This window comes from Ranitomeya imitator, chromosome 2, assembly GCF_032444005.1.
Source record: "Ranitomeya imitator isolate aRanImi1 chromosome 2, aRanImi1.pri, whole genome shotgun sequence".
NCBI classification, from domain to species: domain Eukaryota; kingdom Metazoa; phylum Chordata; class Amphibia; order Anura; family Dendrobatidae; genus Ranitomeya; species Ranitomeya imitator.
In genome coordinates, this window is record NC_091283.1 from 241,190,099 (window position 1) to 241,202,168 (window position 12,070).

At 43.2% G+C, this 12,070-nt stretch overlaps 1 protein-coding gene across 3 annotated transcripts in view; it reads left to right on the top strand.

Moving 5' to 3' along the window:
- LOC138662853 (oocyte zinc finger protein XlCOF22-like) overlaps positions 1-10,422 on the top strand; it is a 56,247-nt gene extending 45,825 nt beyond the window's left edge. Inside the window, exons 7-8 of one of the 3 annotated variants that reach the window (XM_069748835.1) lie at positions 7,661-8,659; positions 9,747-10,422. In XM_069748835.1, the coding sequence (XP_069604936.1) occupies positions 7,661-8,659; positions 9,747-9,811 (1,064 nt within the window). In that variant the 3' untranslated portion in view covers positions 9,812-10,422. Of the gene's footprint in view, positions 1-7,660 lie in introns of all 3 variants that reach the window. The other 2 variants (XM_069748833.1, XM_069748834.1) reach the window with 2 other exon arrangements.
- Positions 10,423-12,070: the final 1,648 nt, after the last annotated feature.

Sequence of the window (12,070 nt, forward strand, 5' to 3'; positions counted from 1 at the left end):
ACACTAGAAAATGGTTTGAGAGAAAGCACTGGAGACTTCTAAGGTGGCCAGCAATGAGTCCAGACCTGAATCCCATAGAACACCAGTGGAGAGATCTAAAAATGTCAGTTTGGAGAAGGCACCCTTCAAATATCAGGGACCTGGAGCAGTTTGCCAAAGAAGAATGGTCTAAAATTCCAGCAGAGCATTGTAAGAAACTCATTGATGGTTACCGCAAGCGGTTGGTCGCAGTTATTTTGGCTAAAGGTTGTGCAACCAAGTATTAGGCTGAGGGTGCCAATACTTTTGTCCTGGCCCATTTTTGGAGTTTTGTGTGAAATGATCAATGTTTTGCTTTTTGCTTCATTCTCTTTTGTGTTTTTTCATTTAAGACAAATTAAATGAAGATAATACCAAAGAATTTGTGATTGCAATCACTTTCAGGAAATGAGTATTTTTATCTGACAGAATTGCAGGGGTGTCAATATTTTTGGCCATGACTGTGTGTGTGTGTGTGTATGTGTGTGTGTGTATATATATATATATATATATATATATATATATATATATATATATATATATATATATATATATAACTAGATGTTGGCCCGATTCAAAAGCATCGGGTATTCTAGAATATGTATGTATGTATGTTGCGCTGTCAGTGGTGTTTAAATCCCGCACTAATATCACTGATTGGCTGATAACCAAGACAGACAATTAGACCCTTAGACAACACAATGGCGGCACTTGACAGCAGTGGAGGACAATGATGATTCCAGAATTCGCGGCAGACTGTGCCCGTTGCTGATTGGTCGAGGCCTGGCGGCCTCGACCAATCAGCGACGCGCACAGGCCAGCCAGCCTTGACCAATCAGAGACTGTGTGCGTCGCAACAAAAAGGAAAACAGTCCGTACATCAGGCCAACATAGCATAAAAGTCCATAGAAGACCTCTGCTCTTCTCAGGCTTGTGGGCACACAGGCTGTGCAATGTATAGCACTCAGGCTCTATCTGAAGCCACAGACACAGAAAGGCTTCTTCCTCTCAATACACAGACTCCTGTCTGTAGTGTCCAGCCTGGACACATGGAAATCTGTCCACACTGACAGACTCCCAAACACTCACTACCATGTGCCAAACACACCTCCCTTACATAGGTGTAACCACACCCAGGTACCTATCACATGGTCAGTCAGGTGAGTGTGACATCACCACAGGTCCTGAAACACATAGATAGGCAGGGTTATGTTACAGCGACAAGCCACCTATGTGACGCATATCTCCCGTCGACTATACAGCCTTTAGCCACGCTACAATATAATATATATATATATATATATACATATATATATATATATATATATATATATATATATATATATATATATATAATTTATTTATATAGCACCATTAATTCCATGGTGCTGTACATGAGAAAGGGGTTACATACAGAGTTATAGATATCGTTTACAGTAAACAAGTTTACAGTGACAGACTGGTACAGAGGGGAGAGGACCCTATCCTTGCGGACTTACATTCTATGGGATAGTAGGGAAGAGACAGAAGGTAGGGGCGAGGTGGCGGCTCTGGCGATGGAGAGGCGGCGGCTCTGGCGATGGCGAGGCGGCAGAATGGTTATTGCAGGCTGTAGGCTTTCTTGAAGAGATGAGTTTTCAGGTTCCGTCTGAAGGAGCCGAGGGTGGTGGATAGTCGGACGTGTTGAGGCATGGAATGCCATAGGATGGGGGATATTCGGGAGAAATCTTGGAGGCGGTTGTGTGAGGAACGAATAAGTGTGGAGGAGAGTAGGAGGTCTTGGGAGGATCGGAGATTACGTGAGGGAAGATAGTGGAAGATTAGTTCAGAGGTATAGGGAGGGGACAGGTTGTGCATGGCTTTGTAGATCAGTGATAGTAGTTTGAACTGGATTCGTTGGGGAATTGGGAGCCAGTGGAGGGATTTGCAGAGGGGAGAAGCAGGGGAGTAGCGAGGAGAGAGGTGGATTAGCTGGGCAGCAGAGTTGAGGACAGACTGGAGTGGTGCAAGAGAGTTAGCGGGGAGGCCACAGAGGAGGGTGTTGCAGTAGTCGAGGCGGGAGATGATGAGGGCATGCACAAGAGTTTTGGTAGATTGTGGGCTGAGGAAGGAACGGATTCGAGAGTTACCCCGAGGCAGCGGATTTCAGGTGCGGGAGAGAGCGTGATGCCGTTTACCATAATAGATAGGTCAGGTAGGGGGATACGTGAGATGGGGGAAAGATGATGAGTTCGGTTTTGTCTACATTGAGTTTTAGGAAGCGAGAGGTGAAGAAGGATATGGCTGACAGACACTTCGGGATTCTGGACAGCAGAGAGGTGACATCTGGGCCAGAGGGGTAGATCTGAGTGTCGTCCGCATACATGTGGTACTGGAAGCCGTGGGACTTTGAGTTGTCCTAGGCCAAGAGTATAGATGGAAAAAAGTAGGGGCCCTAGGACAGAGCCTTGAGGGACTCCAACAGAGAGAGCATACACCAGAGTCTTTGGGGCCGTCTTAAATAGTGTGGACACCACGCAGGGAGCCAATCACCATTACAGACACGCCCCCTTAACCATATAATATATACAAATAATAAAAACAATCCCAAAAGGGACATCAAACATACGTGCAAGCGTGCATCACATAAAACCAAGTCATCGCCATGTAGGTACATGCATTTAATAGTGCACAATAGTTCAAAGGTATGCCGTTCATCTTCTGGTTTTCATGCAACTATACGTTGTATATTCATCTCCCCCCTATTGGTGACCCGGGGGTCGGTATATGACAGCCATTTGGAGATTGGAGGGAGAGTAGATACGGACAGAGTGAACCTCGAAAGAAGGGAGGATAAGGGAGGGTGTGGGTTGGATAGGGTTGATGGAACAGTTTTTAGAATGTGTATATATGTTTTTTCAATTGGATTTTTGCATTTTGAGCATTATTGTATATATCCTATTTTTAACACATGTATGTAGTTTGTGCAGCACATGTATGTGTGTTTGAGTCTCTAGTCAGATACAATTTTGAATTTGAGGGTATGCTATCTATCTCTGTCTTTATACGAACTGGACTTTAGCGTTCCTGTAATAACATACAGAAAAATGTTTTTAAGTACTATCATTCTTTATTATGGTTATATTTTTTTTATCTCATTGTTTTTAAACATGTTATTTAACAATAAAATCATATGATAATAATATTTAAATATATTCTTTGGACTTTCTGGTCGGTCTTTATTCTTCTTGGTGGTATTGACATTGGAAAATAGGTAGATAGGTAAATGGTCACTACACCAACAGATGAATTCGCAGTGGGGTGTCATTTCCAAAATGGGGTCACTTCAGGGGGGATTCTTCTGTTATGGCACTTTTGAGAGCCGCTTAGTGCCAGAACAACAGAATCTCCCCTGAAGTGACCCCATTTTGTAAATGACACCGCTCTGGTTATTCATCTATGAATATAGTGACCATTATCACTACATGGATGATTTCCAGAAACATGTAGTGGAAGTTTTAGAGCAAAATTGTCATTGTAGTGCCCAATATATTGTGCCCAGCTTGTGTCTCTGGAGACATCTTCCCCACCTATCCCCAGAAATTAAGTCAGCTCTACTCAGATGTGTCTGTCACTAAATAAACCAAATGCTTGACTGTCAAAACAGTTTAAAAACGTGGTTCTGTGTGGAAGATTATAAATCAGTCATGGAGGCATAAGGCTGGCAATGATGGGCATTGTGGGCAATAATAGCGGGTATCATGCCTCATTCCTTTCTTGGAACATACACAACATCTTCTCTTGGGGTTCTTTCTTGTTTCAATTGCTGGAATGAGTGCAATAAAATGTCGCTCAGTGAGTTCTCTGACATCTTCAGATTCTAAAGGATTGGCGGGGACAACATTTTCAAAAACAAGATTTTCAATTACCTTTTCCTGATAAGTGTGGATCGAGCTCAGGATAAAAATATCTTTATCCTTATACTTAAGGGCAAGCAGCTCTCCATTGTGTAAAGCCCCTGTTTGCTCCTTTCAGAACTTTTCGCTGACCAATGATTGTGGAAACCCCTGACAGTTTTTGCGAATGGTCCCACAAGCCCCCATGTTATGTTCAACCAGACTTTTAAATGGGGGTACGCTGGTGTAGTGGTTGTCAACATACAGATTGTAGCCTTTTTGTAATAATGGAGTTATCAGCTCCCAAACGGTTTTTCCAGATGTCCCCAGATAAGTAGGACATCCTGGTGGGTTCAGTTGCTATTTTTCCTTCATAAATTAAAAAAGCTGATGTGTATCCTGTTGAACTGTCGCACATATTATAGAGCTTTATTCTGAACCTTGCCCTCGTAGAAGGAATAAATTGCTTGAGGTGCAGTCTTCCTTTGAATTTTACAAGGGACGCATCAATGGAAATGTTTTCTGTTGGGGTGTAAAGCTTTAAGAATTTTTCCGTCAAGTCTTCAATGATAGGTCTGATTTTGAATGGTCTGTCATGTTCTGGGGCATTTCTGGGCAGGCATTGACTCTTGTCGTTAAAATGCCAAAATCTCATGAGCATTTCATAACGGGTCCTAGGAAGAACGGCAGAAAACATTGGGGTGGCTTGAACAGGGAGTTGGACCAATAGGACCGAATGCTCATATTTTTTTTTTAACAAGCCCCATAGCGAATGTAAGACCTAAAAATGTAATAGGATCTTGGATTCTGGCTGATGAATTGGGACGCATATATCTTAGGTCCTGGTGGTATCCCATGATCCGTGGTGCCCCCTTTTCCATTACATGCATACGAATTGGGACGCATATACATTTATTTGTAGGACAGTATGCTCCAGCAAGCTAATAGAAAACTCTGAAGTGACCAAGTTATTGGGGAGACAATTGAGAAAAGCCTACTTCTTTAGCCTAACCCTAACTTTAGCCTAACAGTAACCCTAACTATAGCACTAACCCTAACCTGCCTTCTCTGTTTTTTTTACTTTATATAACAAGATCGCTGACTGACACAGCTGTTGGCAGCAGCACTTCTAACACTGTTTCTCCTCTAATCTCTCACTGACAGGAGATCTGAGGAGAAACAGCGTTTTTATCAGGCAGATCACCCGGGAAAGTTGGTTGCTACAACAAACTTTCATAGTGATTTGTCTCGTTGGCTGGTGTGATGCTGATGTCATCAGGACCTGAACCAATCAGGTCGGGGGTCACAGGAACTGTTGTGCGCCGAAATCCCCTCGTTATAAGGTACGTGGGGGTCCGATGAGCACAAAACCACCGACTGTAGACAAACGGTAGCTAAATGTCGGCGCTAGCAGGGCTTTGTGCAGCGCCACCGTTTATCTACGGTTGGTGGTCACAAAGCGGTTAAGTTAAGGGTACCATAGTTTCTGTCCAGGGCTATTTCATGAGTTTTATTTATTTTTTTTTTTAAATCTGTGAAAACCTGGTTGAAAAACAAATGTCTGACTTTAATTTGTTCATTTTCATAGATCTCTTCTTATTACTTTTGTCAGATTCAAGTTATTTCTGTGACCATTGTGGGTTTTTCAGTCATTAAACGAGGGGTACCAAGAATTTTGACCAAGTTTGTAGGAGGAGTGAATATTTTGACTTTGTCACGATATGGTATGAAATATCATATAAGTTTAGATTCTCCTGAGAGCCCAGGCTGGGCTCAAACCCCCCCCCCCCCCCCCCCCCCCTTCCCATTAATTAAGAGTTTAGCTTTCCTTCTCAGAGAGTGTGGGAGTTTTATTGAAGAACGGAATTTACGACCGGCATAGCTGCATTGGAAAGCTTTGCCAGCTTAAACTGGTAGAGAAGCTTCCAGAATCCATGAAAGTCCTTTGTTCTGTTTTTGTAAGATATTAGGCAAACCATTTAAGTTAAGAACACGAAAATATATATTCTTAATCTCCCTCGGTGGATCTATCCATCACTCTAAACACGGGCTTCTAACTCCATCTGGTAAAGAAGTAGGGATTTCTCTGTAAATATGCATCACAGATAGGACATATTTGATCTCATTAGAATGCCCACGTTAATCCGAGATGAATGCTAAGTTTGTTATGACTATGACATGTTTTGTAGCGGAGTTATAGAAAGTAGACAAATTTAAGGTTGAATTACTAAGACTGGAGAGGTAGGACGGACTGGGTAAACCAACCCCTTCTGTGATGTCACAGGCTGCAGGTTTTAAGTTTCTGGCAGGCTTCCAGCAGGCACTTCTTGTCTTTTTCCTGGAGAGCCCTGAGCAAGTCCAATGCACTGGGACGTATGGGAGCTCCACTAGCCTGGTTGCCTGCAATGCTCTGAGAACATGTGAGTGTTATCTTTTCTCCTGTAATCCCTTTGTTATAATTACCTTGTACATATTTGCAATTGTCTCTTTTGTAACATCCTTATAAAATATTTTTGATAAAACACTGCCTAAATTTTATGGGGTATAATATTTAATACTAGGTCATTCTCCATGCTCTAAAACATACCCTGTCTCTTGAAGGGAATTACGCTACTGTGTTGAGTTAGCTTCGGACCCATTTAATCGAAGCTGGTGGCAGCAGTACCGTGTGCACTGTGCCTTTGGGGGTTGTTGTAGCGACTGCGGCGTTAATAATTATTGTTCCTGCCTGAGTGGGAGTAGTTTATCGCGTCGCTGCAGCGTGCCCAATAGCCAGTACATAGCAGGCAGCCTGCCTGGCGACTAATTACCCAGGGTGCAGTACCTAATCTGACCTGAGAGTAAGGGGGCGCCAGAGAGCTGCAAGTGTTAAGTGGAACTGTAAGCGGGATATATATGAATCCCTGCAGTTCGTGGTATATTGAAGAGCAGTGGGATACCTAAAATAAGCCCCTGCTGTAAACTAAGAGGTCAATAGCCTTGTGTGTGTTGTTTCATCACATTGTGGAGTGGAGGGATAACTAAGATAAGCCCCCCTGCACATGTGATAGCCGTCTGCTGGCCTAAAGTCACCCCGATCCGTGACGTAGGGGTGACGGTCACAGTGTGGATCCCTGACATATTGGCGGAAGCGGTCAGGGGATCGTGACAAATTGGTGGCAGCGGTCAGGGGTTCGTGACAGACTCTGCAGCCATTTTCCAGAAATTAAAACTCAGTGGATGTTGGAGAGTGAAAATTACACATTTGCCATTTTATTACCCAGCACAGATTGTGCTCCAGGAGACACACACCACAAATTAAGTGGATTCTTCTCACTATATAATATTGCTAATTACAGGGATCCTAAATGTTGTTTGAGCACACTGCAAGACTCAGAAGTGAGAGCAGATTTTGCTGGATTGATTTATAGAAACTCTTGCTTTTCAACAGCCTTTGAGCCACTAATAATGTGGAAACCTCTGTTTTTCCATTGACAGATGATGGACCTGAGTGGGGACTTGTTTTTTGTGAGATGAGAATTGGTATTTTTGCCTACATAACATTGATTGGTTTCTTTTTATTCGATATATGGAATGCAGAATGAACAAACAGTTGAACACCACGCACTACTTGTTCATCCAACAAGGTTTTCTATTAGACTATGAACAGTCATTGTCTTAGTAAATAAAGTTGTACATAGCTTGCCATTTGTATGGACTGTTTAAGCAGAAATGTTCAATAATATAAAACTCAAGGATATTGTGTTAAAAAAAATTGTTTATCTTAGCAGATGACTGTACCAGAAGATCAGAGGGACAGTTGACATCTTCAATGTTTAAATCTGATGATCTTGAGATCCCACAAGATAAAACTGAAGTGATTGCTGTTTCTCCAGATATATCATCATCAATTCACACCAAAGATCTGTCATCTGATCCTATGAAACAGGTCCCATCTTCTGATTCATTACTGACTGCTAAGGAAAATCAAAGTCACAAAAGAGGCAACAAAAAACAAACTGCTCCTAAAGCAAAGAAGTCATTTTCATGTTCAGAATGTGGGAAATGTTTTAACCAGAAAGGGAATCTTGTTAGTCACCAGAGAAGCCACACAGGGGAGAAGCCTTTTTCCTGTTCAGAATGTGGGAAACGTTTTACGCAAAAATTGCATCTTGTTAGTCACCAGAGAACCCACACAGGGGAGAAGCCTTTTTCCTGTTCAGAATGTGGGAAAAGTTTTAACTGGAAAAGGAATCTTGTTGATCACCAGAGAAACCACACAGGGGAGAAGCCTTTTTCCTGTTCAGAATGTGGGAAAAGTTTTAAAGCGAAAGGGTATATTGCTATTCACCAGAGAATTCACACAGGGGAGAAGCCTTTTTCCTGTTCAGAATGTGGGAAATGTTTTACACAGAAATTTTATCTTGTTAGTCACCTGAGAACCCACACGGGGGAGAAGCCTTTTTCTTGTTCAGAATGTGGGAAATGTTTTAACCAGGAAAGGAATCTTGTTAGTCACCAGAGAACTCACACAGAGAAGAAGCCTTTTTCGTGTTCAGAATGTGGGAAATGTTTTAACCGGAAAAGGAATCTTGTTATTCACCAGAGAACGCACACAGGGGAGAAGCCTTTTTCCTGTTCAGAATGTGGGAAATGTTTTAACCATAAAGGGTATCTTGTTATGCACCAAAGAACCCACACAGAGGAATATCCTTTTTCCTGTTCAGAATGTGGGAAATGTTTTACCCAGAAAACAAATTTAGTTACTCACCAGAGAACCCACACAGGTGAATATCCTTTTTCCTGTTCAGAATGTGGGAAATGTTTTATCCAGAAAGCAAATTTAGTTACTCACCAGAGAACTCACACAGGGGAGAAGCCTTTTTCATGTTCAGAATGTGGGAAATGTTTTAAACAGAAAGGGTATCTTGATATTCACTGGAGAACCCACACAGGGGAGAAGCCTTTTTCCTGTTCAGAATGTGGGAAATGTTTTAAACAGAAAGCAGATTTGGTTACTCACCAGAGAAGCCACACAGGGGAGAAGCCTTTTACCTGTTCAGATTGTGGGAAATGTTTTAAACAGAAAGGGTATCTTGTTAGACATCAGAGCAGTCACACAGAGGAGAAGCCTTTTTCATTTTCTTAATGTGGGAAATATTTTAATTGAAAATCAACTGTTAATAAACATCAGAGACGTCACATAGGGGAGAAGCCTTTTTTATGTTCATAATGTTGGAATCGTTTTAACCAAAATTGAATCTTCTTAAATGGGTTATCTCTTGTCATTCCTCGTGTATGCTGACAAAAGGGTAAAACTAAACTTTATTAATTCCAAATGTAAAACTATACCAATAATTCACCCCTTGAAGGTTAGTCAGTAGGTGGCTAATAGAAAAAACATGTACCTCACAGTTCAGTATATAGGGTGAGGTGACATATACACACTCACTCTCCAAGCCTCTCATTTCTGTGTTTCATCATCCTCACCAAAGGCGACTCAACAGGAGACTATTTAATATTGACCTATATTCAAGAGAGACTAGACAAAAAAAAACTAGTCATGTATCATGTTATCCGAAACAGTCAGAAAACTAGCCACATATTGGCAGATCCCAGACCTCAAGCTATATACTTTGTAAGTTTATAAGCCACTGCAGTGTCCGGAATAGATAGTATGTACAAATATAGTACAGTATAATTCTTGTGTTTTTTCTCCTATGGGGACTGCCCCAGTTTGGTATTGTAACAGCTGTTAATTAGTAGTGCAGACAAATTGTCCTGGACTAAACTCCGTTTCTGTAGGCTGAACTGGATGGACAAATGTCTTTTTTCGGCCTTACTAACTATGTTACTTACTAACTATGTTTTCAGACGGCCCAATATGTACCACTCGGAAAACTTACCTGCTCCAAAGATCAATAGCAGCTTCTAACTAATGGCCATGCTGCGGTCTGTCAAGGAATGCAATATCGTTATAAAGGCTAGGGATGTGTGCAATCATAAGACATGAGAAGGACAGGACAGCAGCCATTTTACATCATGGCTCCATTACGAGGGACACGGATCTATCATTCCATAGGAAAACAACCTAGGGGTTTTCAGCCTCGGTTGCAGGAATACAGATCTGCTCCATTGACCGTCACTGAACCATGGATACGTTTGGAAAAGCCAGGTTGTGATACTCAGATCAACTGGCCTTGTACCTTGTATGGACTCAATTGACTCATCTTCCTACGCTTGTCGTTACCTCTTGTCTGTGTGCGTGCCACAGGTGGAGTAACCAACCCTGGAATATGAAGCTAAGTTGTGATCCTCGTATCAACTGGCCTTGTATGGACTGGCATCTTTCTACGCTTGTCGTTACCTCCTCTGTGTGCATACCACAGGTGAGGTAGTGACCCTGGAAGATCTGTAGTCACAGCTGCTATTTTCCTGGTGAGTCAGCGGAAGGGCGAGACTCTGTAATGTTTAACATCTTGGGTACTATGCTGTGACTGTTCTGTGTTATCTGCCTATTTTGTGGTACAATAAAGCATTGCCACACTGTTTTACTCTCACCCTGTGTTGCCTGAGTAGCGTTTTGCCCATGTTTAAAGGAGAGCAGGAGTTTGGCGAGATGATCCCTGGGTTCATGCCTTTTCAGCTAGCGGGCGGCGCTCATAGCAATCCAGCAGTGACAACCATAGATATCCGCTGGAGACCTCTGGTTGTCATGCCAACCCATCGGTAACCTGCGATCATGTGACGGGGTTACTGATGAGCGGGATTTCCGGTGCACTTGCTGACGTGCCAGATAAGATGTGCTTCAGCGCTCGAGCCAACATCAAAGGGAGGGAGTCATACATCTGCGTACATTTACGTGGGTTAAAAGGGATTGTTTTAGGCTAGTTTCACACCAGCGTTCAGCAGGGCTGCGAATGAAAGCCTTCTAACTCTGTGAAGCCCCTCCCACTGCCGCTCCTCTTCCTTCAGCTTCGCCTACGACTGCATGCGTCCTGCATACCCCATCTTTAACATTTGGTAAGCAGGCCATGCAGATGTATGCGGATGCTTCTGCATGCATCGTTTTGAAGCTGCGCCGACCGCAACATGTGGAGTTTGATGCAGGTCAGTGCAGCGTCCAGATGACACATGGGGAGGCATCTGCATACATCTGCATGGCCTGCGTACCCAATGTTAAAATTAGGGTATGTAGGATGCATACAGATGTAGGCGGTGTCATGAATCCCACCGTGCTGACACCAATATGTCATGAATCCCTCCAGATATGTCAGGGATCCCACCACTCTGTCAAGGTTTACGGGGAAGATACCTTTATCATCCCCACCACTCACACCAATTTGTCATGAACCGGGGTTGTTTGGTTGCCCCTTGTTCCTTCTGAAGGGGATTTATCTATATCCCACTTCCCAGTTCGGCTTTGAAACTTGCAGCTCTCTTGGCACCCCCCTTAACCTCAGGTCAGTCAGGGTACTGCATCTAGGGTAATTAGTCACCAGAAGGGCTGCCTGCTATGTATTGGCTATTGGGCACACTGCAGCGAGGGCGATATAACTACTCCCACACAGGCGGGAATAATAATTATCAATGATCTGCCCTCGTCGTGACATCACTGAGTGGGCTGAGTTATGACATGCACTCTTCTTTCCACTCTTTACATTTTAGCTTCACCAAACAAAGACACTCCTGGGGGAAGGGAGGGGGGAGCGAGTGGCTTGAATTCCAATTTGCTGCCAGCAGAGAAGGGAGGTCGAACATGCAGCGGATGACTGTTCTCTGTTTTTGGATGTGGCAGAGCTCCGTGCGCGATAATAGACAATCCACTAACTCATGTTCCTGACACCTCCCCTTTGGTAGGGTAGCACGGTGGCTCAGTGGATAGCACTGCAGCCTTGCAGCGCTGGAGTCCTCGGTTCTAATCCCACCTTGGACAACATCTGCAAGGAGTTTGTATGTTCTCCCTGTGTTTGCGTGGCTTTCCTTTGGGTACTCCGGTTTCCTCCCACATTCCAAAGACATACTTATAGGGAATTTAGATTGTGAGCCCCATCGGGGACAGTGATGATAATGTCTGCAAAACTGTAAAGCACTGCGGAATATGTTAGCGCTATATAAAAATAAAGATTATTATTATTGGACTGCGCTACGGAGGCAGGACCTCTCGGTACATCTCCATGCGCACCTTGGCAGGTTCT